The 12,373-nt window shown below is 40.3% G+C and overlaps 1 protein-coding gene across 1 annotated transcript in view; it reads left to right on the top strand.

Annotated features, from left to right (window-relative positions):
• LOC139464009 (signal transducer and activator of transcription 5A-like) overlaps positions 1-12,373 on the top strand; it is a 64,050-nt gene that overhangs the window by 12,598 nt on the left and 39,079 nt on the right. Inside the window, exons 5-14 of the mRNA XM_071245515.1 lie at positions 266-355; positions 3,024-3,105; positions 4,002-4,135; positions 5,920-6,071; positions 6,862-7,023; positions 8,003-8,137; positions 8,292-8,427; positions 8,972-9,013; positions 9,165-9,245; positions 11,377-11,469. Of these exons, the coding sequence (XP_071101616.1) occupies positions 266-355; positions 3,024-3,105; positions 4,002-4,135; positions 5,920-6,071; positions 6,862-7,023; positions 8,003-8,137; positions 8,292-8,427; positions 8,972-9,013; positions 9,165-9,245; positions 11,377-11,469 (1,107 nt within the window). The remainder of the gene's footprint in view (positions 1-265; positions 356-3,023; positions 3,106-4,001; positions 4,136-5,919; positions 6,072-6,861; positions 7,024-8,002; positions 8,138-8,291; positions 8,428-8,971; positions 9,014-9,164; positions 9,246-11,376; positions 11,470-12,373) is intronic.

Genomic DNA, 12,373 nt, shown 5'->3' on the forward strand with positions numbered 1-12,373 from the left:
ACCAGAAATGGGCTTCACACATTGTAGCCATTTTGGGAATCGAACTGACACATTAAGAAAGTGTTGACTTACTGTTTGCTTGAAATAGTACAAGAAATCAAGGTCAGTTTATGTGTTTGATGACTGTTAGCTTCCTAGGTCCTGAGCTGCGACTATCGTAACTCCTACACTTTAACCTACATTTAAGAAGGTCGTAGTGCTATGACCGCTTTTTGAAATGAGGCTCAGTTTCTGTAGCTCACCATGTGGGACACTCGATTTGCAGCCTGAGCAGAAAGTTGAGTCGACTCCGATGGTGCCGTCTGTGAGTGCTCAGATTGAGGTGAAGCTGGAGGAGCAAGTACAGAGAACTCAGGTACGTCCATGCAGGGAGAGACGTGGAGTTTGTTTCACGTGTGCCACAGGGCACTGATAAGATGTTTACGTGTACTCTTCGGAAAATAAGTATGATTTAAAAAAAATATTTGTTCCAGAAGAAATTGGGATGAAATAATTTGTTCTCAGGTTTAACCACAAACACTTTTTTGTTTGCTCGATGTTGTGAAAAGATATGAAGTTTATCTTATAGGGACTCATACTACTTGCTTGTCTGTGCTCATTTCCGAAAGGTAGTGGAAACTTCCTGAAAAATGTTCCTGGACGTGACCAAGACCAGTTACTCATCTCAATTTAGGAATAAAAGTATGACGCATCCCAGGTGCGTTAAATGTCCTACCAGATGCTTCATCAGGGGGCACTCCAGCTGGTAACAAGGGAGAAAGGTTGCCCATCAGTAGACATATTTGCAAACAGTTAACGACATTCGTCTCACCAGTACCGGACCCACTATCTGGGGCCGTCGATGCCCTGGCAATATCTTGGGAAGGGCTACAAGCTTACACATTCCCCCCACCAGCACTAATACCTCTGATTGTTTAGAAAATCAAACAGACTAACAACCTACTACTGCTTATTGGCCGGCAAGGACTTGGTTGCCAGAGCTCATCACGCTAGCAGGGAAACCAACAGTAAAGCTCCCAAGCTGGCCAAGTCTTCTTCTTCATCCTCACCCCATGCTATTTTATCAAAACCCAGATGTTTATGAAATTCACATATGGAACATATCACATTCAGGATATTCAGGCGGAGCAGCCAAGTCTGTCTCACTATCCCTTCAAGGGGGCATGGGTGACCCAGTCGTCTAAGGCGCCGCGATTCGCTGTGCAGAGTTGCATCCCCTGGGCACGCCAGAAACCTATGATTGTGGGTTGAAACCCGGTTTGCCCCGATTATGTTTCTAGGTTTGTCAGCACCATACCCGGGCTCGTGGGTTTCACCGAAGTGGTAAACGTCTGAGACATGCATCACTTTGGGCTTTCCTCCCACATTAAGCTGACACGCCGTGATATAACTGGAATACTGTTAAAAGCGGTGTTAAACCCAACTCACTCACTCACTATCCCTTCGATGAAAGATGGAAGAGTTTTGACCAGTTTTCGACCTATACAGGTTTTTATGGCTACCCTACCACAAGTAGCAGAATGCCATTGTCATTTACAGTGTACAAGGAATCTCAAAGGTTCAACATTAAGCACCTATCTTGCAGCATTTAGTTCGTTCTAACAATGCATAACAGAATTAAGCTCATCAAAGTTCCAGAAATATTGGCCTTACTAAGATTGTACAGTCTTGAAGATCAACAGAAGAAATTCAACCTGGGATCAGACTGTGGTGCTTAATCTACCAGTGAAGCGTTTGAACCCTTATAACAAGCTGATTTTGACTATCTGCAATGTCAGAGATTCATGCAATTGATTTCTCTCGTGTTCGATTTGATAACAGTGAGAATGCATTGGCCCATCTCAGCCTGAGATGGGATTTTATCGCCAAGAATGAACTATCTGGTCAGCCAGCAAGACAGTTTCATATTACGCCACTGTCATTGATCTTAGGGTCCAAGGACACCGAGGATTTATCCTTATGTCCAGTTTGAGCTTTATACATCTACTTCAACAGATGAAGCTCAAAGATTAAGCAAACTGTTCATTCCTTTACTAGGAGTAATACCCTGTCATCCACAGGAAGTGAGAGCCATAGAATCTACGTTGGCGATGCATGGAAACTGCTCCATCCCGACGATTATGGAAGGTTGTTTGTGGAGATTGAATACGGTTTTCACTAACCATTACCTCAGAGATTTTGCCACACAAGATGTGGCTGGAGTTCACCAGTTTGAACCATGAGGGGTAATTAACTATGCCTTACAGAAGATACGCCCTATTACCAGAACACTCACCCAGTATTCACGCAGACTTGATGTCTGGTTACTGTTCTATAACCACGACTGAAAGTCCATGTTCCTGTTTTGCTTTGTAATTCAGAGCATTATGTTGAAAGTATGTCCTTTTCTTAACTACTTACTTGTTCAAAGTCACAAAACCGCGAAATGTAAAAGCTTTTCTACTCTCTTCTACCAGAAGGAGGTGGTACCCTGTTTGATATAAAGAAGAAATTAAGAAGAATATCACATTCCCTGGAGTCTATTGACCAGATATCGATGTGAACCACAAACAGGTGGAACCTACCACCAACCGTGGGATGCAAGCAATTAGTATGGGTCAGGATCAGATAACATATGTCTTTTTTAGGGTAAATATATTATTTATACCTACCCTGACTCGTATGCTAAAGCGCCCACCCAGCCGTCCCTCTTACCCTGTTTTGATCAAATCAAGTACGGGATATGAGAGAGTGATGAGTAACTGGTCTTGGTCATGTGCTTCCAATGCGTATGCGCACTACATGGGTGCGTTCGGGTGAGATGTTTTCTCTGTTTTCCAGGAACACAGTTCATGAAAATTTCAGCTACCTTTCAGAAATGAGTAGAAATAAGCAATAAGTATGAGTCAGGATAAGTACTAATGATATTTTTACCCTAAAAAGTACATAATTGTCAGCAAAAAATGTCCTCTTTCTAAGAAATGATTGTGGTTTTGAACGCCCTTGTCACATTGAGGGAAGTAGTGAAAGAATGTCTCTTTCAGGCAAGTGAGCAGACCTTGAAACATTTACAGTCGGAACAGGAGTCATTCATCATTCAGTATCAAGACAGCCTCAAAATAACTGGTGAGCTCAGAGTCCAATATGAATGAAGGGCAATGCAGGATCAGACCAAGGCTCATTTTTCTGCTGTTAAATTGTGAATAACATGCCATCTAAAACTTGGGCAGTTTACAAAGATGTGAAGGTTTGTTAAGGTTTATGATTTCACATTAATTGTTTGTTTGAGACTTATGGAGGGAGTGAGTGAGTGAGTGAGTATGGTTTTACGCCGCTTTTAGCAATATTCCAGCAATATCACGGCGGGGGACACCAGAAATGGGCTTCACACATTGTACCCATGTCGGGAATCGAACCCGGGTCTTCGGCGTGACGAGCGAACGCTTTAACCACTAGGCTACCCGACCGCCCCTTATGGAGGGAGGATTAATTGTTTGCTGGAGACTTATGGAGGGAGGATTAATTGTTTGTTGGAGACTTATGATGGGTGAATTAATTGTCTGATGGAGGTTGTTTGTTGGAGACTTATGGAGGGAGAATTAATTGTTTGTTGGAGACTTATGGACTGAGAATTAATTGTTGCTTTGAGACTTTTAGAGGGAGAATTATTTTATTTTTTTAAGACTTATAAGGTGATATTTAATGTTTTACATTACCTGACGCTACACAGTGCTTTAGCTTCCCTACCTTATACAAACAGACAGTACTGGAACGAAGATACAGTTTTAAACAATCTACAGCCCGTGCCTTGGCATCCACAAGTTATCCCCCTTGGCCCCTACTCCTCATATAAAAACATTGCATTTAATAAGAAGTGCCCATTGTTGGTTTGAGACTTATAAAGGGGCGAATCAATTGTTTCAGACTTACTTAGGGAGAATTAGTTGTTGGTTTGAAAAGACTTATGAAAGGATTGTGTATTGTCATGGAAGCATGGAACATATTTGTTACAATTTTTTCAGCTCAGATCCAGCAGTTGCAGTCCCCGCAGCAGACGCCGGAAATCGTAGCGAAGGAGGCGATGCTGCGGAAGGAGAAGGAGAAGGTGGAGCAGCAGCTTTCTCAAAAGGCCCAGGAGCTTTTACAGCACAGAATTGTGAGTCACGTCACATTCAACATAGATGGTCCATACATACAACATTGATGAATGTATGGGCCATCTCGATTGAATGTATGGTCCATACATTCAACCAAGATGGTCCATATATTCAACCGAGATAGTCCATACATTCAACCGAGATGGTCCATACATTCAACCGAGATGGTCCATACATTCAACCAAGATGGTCCATATATTCAACAGAGATAGTCCATACATTCAACCGAGATGGTCCATACATTCAACCGAGATAGTCCATACATTCAACCGAGATGATCAATACATTCAACCAAGATGGTCCATACATTCAATTGAGATGGTCCATATATTCAACCGAGATGGTCCATACATTCAACTGAGATGGTCCATACATTCAACCAAGATGGTCCATACATTCAATTGAGATGGTCAATACATTCAACCGAGATAGTCCATACATTCAACCGAGATGGTCCATACATTCAACCAAGACGGTCCATACATTCAACTGAGATGGTCCATACATTCAACCGAGATAGTCCATACATTCAACCGAGATGATCAATACATTCAACCAAGATGGTCCATACATTCAACATAGATGGTCCATACATTCAATTGAGATGGTCAATACATTCAACTGAGATGGTCCATACATTCAACCAAGATGGTCCATACATTCAACCGAGATGATCAATACATTCAACCAAGATGGTCCATACATTCAACTGAGATGGTCCATACATTCCACTGAGATGGTCCATACATTCAACCAAGATGATCCATACATTCAACCGAGATGGTCCATACATTCAACCAAGATGGTCCATACATTCAATTGAGATGGTCCATATATTCAACCGAGATGGTCCATACATTCAACCAAGATAGTCCATACATTCAACCAAGATGGCCCATACATTCAAATGAGATGATCCATACATTCAACTGAGATGATCCATACATTCAACCGAAATGGTCCATACATTCAACTGAGATGATCCATACATTCAATTGAGATGATCCATACATTCAACCGAGATGGTCCATACATTCAATTGAGATGGTCCATACATTTAACTGAGATGGTCCATACATTCAACTGAGATGGTCCATACATTCAACTGAGATGATCCATACATTCAAACGAGATGGTCCATACATTCAACTGAGATGGTCCATACATTCAACTGAGATGATCCATACATTCAACCGAGATGGTCCATACATTCAACTGAGATGATCCATACATTCAACTGAGATGGTCCATACATTCAACCGAGATGATCCATACATTCAACTGAGATGATCCATACATTCAACTGAGATGATCCATACATTCAACTGAGATGATCCATACATTCAACCAAGATGATCCATACATTCAACTGAGATAGTCCATACATTCAACCAAAATGGTCCATACATTCAACTGAGATGATCCATACATTCAACCGAGATGGTCCATACATTCAACTGAGATGATCCATACATTCAACTGAGATGATCCATACATTCAACTGAGATAGTCCATACATTCAACCAAAATGGTCCATACATTCAACTGAGATGATCCATACATTCAACTGATATAGTCCATGCATTCAACCGAGATAGTCCATACATTCAACTGAGATGATCCATACATTTAACTGAGATAGTCCATACATTCAATCAAGATGGTCCATACTTTTAGTGGCAATAGTCAATTGATTCATGAGATATGATAGATTTATGACTGAACACTCATGTATTTCCCTGTTTGCAGTCCCATGTACAATGTGTGTGATGTGTGGTTGCAGACCATTGCCCTCTACTACAACAGCACCCTGATGGGTCTTCAGGAGCTGCAGAAGCAGGTGCTTGACACGGAGCTCATCCAGTGGAAGCGGCAGCAACAGCAGGCTGGCAATGGAGCCCCTCTCAATGAAGGGCTGGAGACACTGCAGAAATGGTCAGTTCACAATAGAGTGTTCCACTTTGTATCAGGGAGTGAATGTTCAACATTCTGCCTATATGGCCAGTGTATGATCAAGTCTGGACCAGACGAACCACAGACGATATTGTGCACAATGACCCAAGTCGTCAGTATATGATGACACGCCACCAGGACTGACTACCCAATCCATTTAGTCACCTAGTACAACAAGCATTGGTTCCTAGGGGCAACTTTCCTGCATCTCTACTGGGTACCAGGTTTGGTGTTACTGGTACATAAAGAGAAATGAGGTTAGTATAGGTCCCCAACATTAGAAGCGACAGTGGATCTGGTGGTTACATTTGATAGCATGGTTTATTGCATGTCATTGAACCCATAAGGTGTGGGATATTGCTTATTATATCAATCAGTGGATTGTCTGGTCCAGACTTGATCATTTGCAGGCTGCTGGAATAGTGCTGAGTAACTGTAAAGCTAAAAAAAAAATAATAGTCTTGGTTCTCAGGCACTGCCCACATCATCTTAAAGTTCATTGCACGTTTCATGTTTTTTCAATTTTCAATTTTTTGTGTGCATTGTGTTAAAGTATTAAAATTTTTATATTTTTTTGAAATTGGAAATAAAAACAAAACGTGCGGCAGACTTTATGATGATGAGGGTGATGCCTGAGAACCAAGACTATTATTTCTTTTAGCCTAATGAAGCTAGCATTTTAATTTTCGGATATGTTTTGAAAATTAAGTCCTTGCTTTACTGCTAGGAAACCCAGAAGGTTGTACACAAATCATTTTCCCTTATTTTTCAGGTGTGAACAGTTGGCAGACCTGATATGGCAAAATCGGCAACAAATAAAAAAGGTGAACTTGTTGAGAGCACAACTTCCAATTGACCTCCCGCCAGGAACCAAAAACCTCCTCCCAGAACTCAATGACAGCATCACAGGCCTCCTGTCATCACTTGTCACGAGGTGAGTGTGCTAGACAAGCACCTGCCCAGAGGACCGTGGCAGGTAGATCTTGTGTTGGGCCGTAGTTTCTAATTTTTATGGGTCCTTATGGCCTGAAGTAAATTTACTGTCGTGTATCTCAAATGTGAGTTGTGCTGTAACATTCTCCAAACTATGACATCCTCACACTGTAAACTTGTTCTGTGTTCTGTGATAGCACTGTTTTATCCATATGTGGTTAAACTATTTTAAAATAGCTTTTATACTATACTGTAAAGATGGTGAGTGATTACCCGATAAGCACCTATAGTAAATTGATTTTGGGTACGTTTCCATATGTGCACCTAGTTCAATAGACTGCACACAAACCTGCTTTTTGCAAATGGAAAGTTGGATCAAGACATCTAGATTTTAGAAGGTACCTATCTTGCAAAATGTTAAGTACTCTGGTTACAGATCATAGCAGTGTCAGAAATAACTGCCTGCCTGTCCGCCTGCTTGTGGCTGGCAACTTTTCTGTTGGGCTGCATGAAATTTTCCTCCACCTGCCTGTCTGTCTGGCAGATAATTTTAAGACTACTTTCGTATTCAGTTGGGGCAGTCGGGTAGCCTAGTGGTTAAAGCATTCGCTCGTCATGCCAAGGCCCCAGGTTTGATTCCCGACATGGATACAATGTGTGAAGCCCATTTCTGGTGTCCTCCGCCTTGATATTGCTGGAATATTGCTAAAAGCGGCGTAAAACCATACTCACTCACTTGTATTCAGGTTTTTTATAACTCCTCGTAGATTCTCAAGTAATTGTTTGCATTCAACTGAATCAAGATGTGATTTGTATCTTATTTTTTCGCGATTTCAATAATGTCTGAATGTGGGCAGGTAACTTTGAGGATGGGCAGGCAACATTTATGGGTCACCTGCCTTACTCTCTTGTTGGGTTTTATGATTACTCCAAACACTGGATCAGAGGAGGAACTTCCAACTTGATCTGTATTTTTGCAGCACCTTTATAGTGGAGACACAGCCCCCTCAAGTATTAAAGAAAGATGCCCGATTTGCTGCAACGGTTCGTCTCTTGGTTGGAGGGAAATTGAACGTGCACATGAACCCACCTCAAGTCAAGGCAACTATTATCAGGTCAGGAGTACTTCATTGAGTTGTCTCCCTTTTGCCCCTTTTCTCCGAGCTCCATTCACACGCATGACGTAAATGGCTTGTTGGTAACAACATGAGAATGGAGAAAGTAATAGCTTTCATTGGAGTAAACTGAGGACATGAATTGATGTTTCAGTGAGAAGCAAGCCCAGGACTTGCTGAAGAGTGATGTAAAGGCAAAGAATGAGATGAGTGGGGAGATACTGAACAATGTGGGGACAATGGAGTACCAATCTAGTTCAGGGCAGCTCAGTATTACCTTCAGAAACATGGTGAGTTGACCTTCAGAAACATGGTGAGTTGACCTTCAGAAACATGGTGAGTTGACCTTCAAAATTATGGTGAGTTGACCTTCAGAAACATGCCCGCTTCCATAATTTAATCATGATGAATATGACAAAGATAACCATGGCGATGTCTTCGAATGGTGATGATTACCATGGCGATGTCTTGGAATGATGATGATTACCATGGCGATGTCTTGGAATGGTGATGATTACCATGGCGATGTCTTGGAATGGTGGTGATTACCATGGCGATGTGTTGGAAGGGTGGTGATTACCATGGCGGTGTCTTGGAATGGTGGTGATTACCATGGCGATGTCTTTAAATAATGATGATTAACATGGCAAAGTTTTGGAATGGTGATGAATATCATAATATACTTTTGCAATGGGTATGATTGCCATGGCGATGTCTTAGAATGGCGATAACTACCATGGCAATGACAGTATGAGTCTGCTACTGATTATGATAAAGAAACCAACAAACAAGCCTTGTGCATAATGATGAAGACAACACTATTTTTATTTTCAGCAACTAAAGAAAATCAAGAGGGCAGATAGGAAGGGTACTGAGGTAAGCAGCCATCTTTCATTTTGAATAAATAAATACATATATTAAGCTCTGAATCAGGGAAAAAACATTAAAGAGTAAAAGTAGTTGTAAATTTTGATTGTGGTGTTGACCTAAAAACATTTTTACATCTGTTTGTGATCTACTTCTACAGGCAGTAACGGAGGAGAAGTTCTGCATATTGTTCCAGTCCGACTTCAATGTCGGAGGCAATGAGCTTGTGTTTCAAGTGTGGGTGAGTATTCTTTTTTCTAGAGAGACCATAACTCTAAGCCTGCATTAAATGTGATCCACACCAAACAAGACTCTTTAATATTCAGTTTACCATTGAACCCAACTCACTCACTCACAGATCAACAGCTATCCACAGCAGTTTCAAATTATCAGGGGTCCGGAAATCGTCATATGCGCCGGACATGTCCGATTGGGAATCTCAAATGTCTGGTTTAAAATATTGCTTACCAGACATTTAAATTTTTCTGTCCGGACATTTTAAAAGTATTGTCCGGACATTCTTAAATTTTGAAAGGACATGATCAACAGTTAGGACGGAGCAGTTTCTGTCTGCAGTTGTAACACAATAAAGATAATCTACACTGACAAGCTTTGTTTGTTTTGATTGCTGTAAAAATACATCGTACCTACATGCTATTCCAATCGGTCAATCACTGTAATAGGCAATAAACTGAGTTGACACTGATTAATCGACTATTAATTACTGAGAACATCTTGTTAATTTGAGTGAAAGGTGTTTACAACTTGCATCATCGATGTACCTCATTATCCTCACAATGCTAAGATACGTAACCTCAGACAAGAAGCGAAAGCGTGACGACAGCCAGTTGACCGATGCAGATCAATTCGAGCGGATCTGCCAAACCCTCAAAGTCTGGACGATCATTTTGTAAGTCGTGGCTAACGACTTTCACTTGGTTGACATACAATGAGGATTTGCAGATTTTATTGTTTTCAGTAGCTAGTCGTATATTGAATCTTGATTGACCGCCATTTTGCTTTCTGTGACGATTGATAGTCAAATATTTTTATGGTCAATAATTAAGAACAGATGAAAAAAGTATTCAAATAACTATTGCTATCAAAGATATTTTAGTATTTGTGATTATATTATCTATCTTGTTTTTAAATAATCTTTAGTTATTTAAAAAAACTTTTAATCCTTGAGGTCACGTGATAACCAAATATGGGATAATAGTCTCAATCCAAATGTTACAACGCGTACACTTGAGAGCAGACTCATGAATATTAATTAGACCATTCACTACGTGAACAGATCGTTATTATAACAGAAACAAACGTATGTTTTCCATGTATATCTAAAATGATATTATTTGTTATTAATTGTCCGGTGAATTAAACAATTTAAATTAAAACAATTCATAATTGGTTATATTATGAATACGTAACGTAAAAATGTGTAAAATACGCTATTTGAAGGGGGCGTGGCCTAAATGCAAATGTCCGATTGGGATTTTATATTTTCCGGACCCCTGGTTTCAATCTAATCTTTTGCACCCTTGGAAGACCAGGGACTGAACTGAATTCCAGACAACCTGCCCTAGCCAAGAAGATGGGGAATAATTATTTTGTTCAAAATTGGGACTTGTTTTAAAGTTCTTATTTCCTTAAATTCAGAGGAAATGTTTAATTCCAATTCAGGATTTTTACTGAGATTTTGTGCAGATACAAATTAATGTTCTTACGTATCAAGTCCAAATGTGATTCTACGTTGGGTTTGTTTGTGCCGACCAAAGTAAAATCTGTGGGCAGATTGGTTCCACAATTGTGGAGCGTGGACCATTCCAGTAGAGTATTTATCCACTGATCTAAGAATGGTGACAAGACACAGAGGTCCCAACTTGATGGAGAGTAGCTGGATGAAGGATCATGCATCTGGGAGTTCCTAGGGCTTTAGTCCTGCCCCACTCTATAACACAGGGGGCGGTCGGGTAGCCTAGTGGTTAAAGCGTTCACTCGTCACGCCGAAGACCTGGGTTCGATTCTCGACATGGGTACAATGTGTGAAGCCCATTTCTGGTGTTCCCTGCCGTGATATTGCTAGAATATTGCTAAAAGCGGCATAAAACCATACTCACTCACTCACTCACTCACTCACTCACTCACTCACTCACTCACTCACTCAAACACAGATTGCTATTGTCTCTGTCAGACCTTTACCTGTGTCCACCAAGCTGCAGGTGCGTATCAGCGAAGACTGAACAGTAATGGGATAATTCGGTCCAGAAAATACTGGATAAATAATTACCTCATACTTTACAAAGAAAGCTGAGTTTGTTCGCCGGCTATTGTGTTATTATTGTTACATTTGTTTTTCTCCTTTCTTGCAGACATTATCATTACCTGTTGTGGTGACTGTCCATGGCAACCAGGAATGTAATGCCTTAGCAACCATCTTATGGGACAATGCCTTCTCTTCACCTGTAAGTTGATAAAGAGTCATTGTTAGACTGAAAATAGTTGTTCTTGAATATACTCGTTTGTGCATCAATGAAAATTTCCATTGTGAAAGCTTCTTTCTGTTTTATAAACTTTACACTACATGATCAACTCCTTGTAACTTCCATCTTCAATATCCTCAGTATTTTTTTTACATAAAAACGTTTTTTACTTTTTAAACTCCATGATGACCAGAATAATAACTTCAAAGACTGCTTATTTCATAGTAACATCCCCAAAATATTCACAATGATACAAAATCATTGACATCATTCGCTGCCATGATGAAACCCATGCAACACCCATTCTATTATCAGCCAATCAGGAAACAGTAGTCCGTTAGTGGGCGTGGTCTTTTTAGTTTTTTGTTTATGGAAACAACGAAATCGGCTCGGTTACTAAATCAAATGCCACCGAATCACTTGCAATATATTTGTGTACAGAATAGAGTATGCTGTAAGTCTCATACTATGTGCAGAACAGTGGCCATGTGCTCATTACCATGTAAGTTACTATTGTGGTTGGCTCTATTTTGTTTCTGATATGGACGAAAAAGCATGATCTACCCATTGTGACTATGGTGACTATTGAAGAGGTGCCCAGCACAATTGCACGAATTAGGCTAAAATAAATAATAGTCTTGGTTCTCAGGCACTGCCGACATCTGCACTGTTTCCATTAGGATTTTAATATTTTTTTGAAATTGGAAATAGACTTTATGATGATGCGGGTGATGCCTGAGAACCAAGACTATGATCTTTTTTGTCTAAATATAAATATATAAAATTATAAATCATGAGCTCTATGCATTTACTCAGTATTCTCTTGATGAAGGAGCAAGAAGTAGCTATGAAACATGACAAAAAATGCAAGAAGTTGCTGTCCATA

This window comes from Haliotis cracherodii, unplaced genomic scaffold, assembly GCF_022045235.1.
Source record: "Haliotis cracherodii isolate W230 unplaced genomic scaffold, xgHalCrac1.p SCAF_16, whole genome shotgun sequence".
NCBI classification, from domain to species: Eukaryota; Metazoa; Mollusca; class Gastropoda; order Lepetellida; family Haliotidae; genus Haliotis; species Haliotis cracherodii.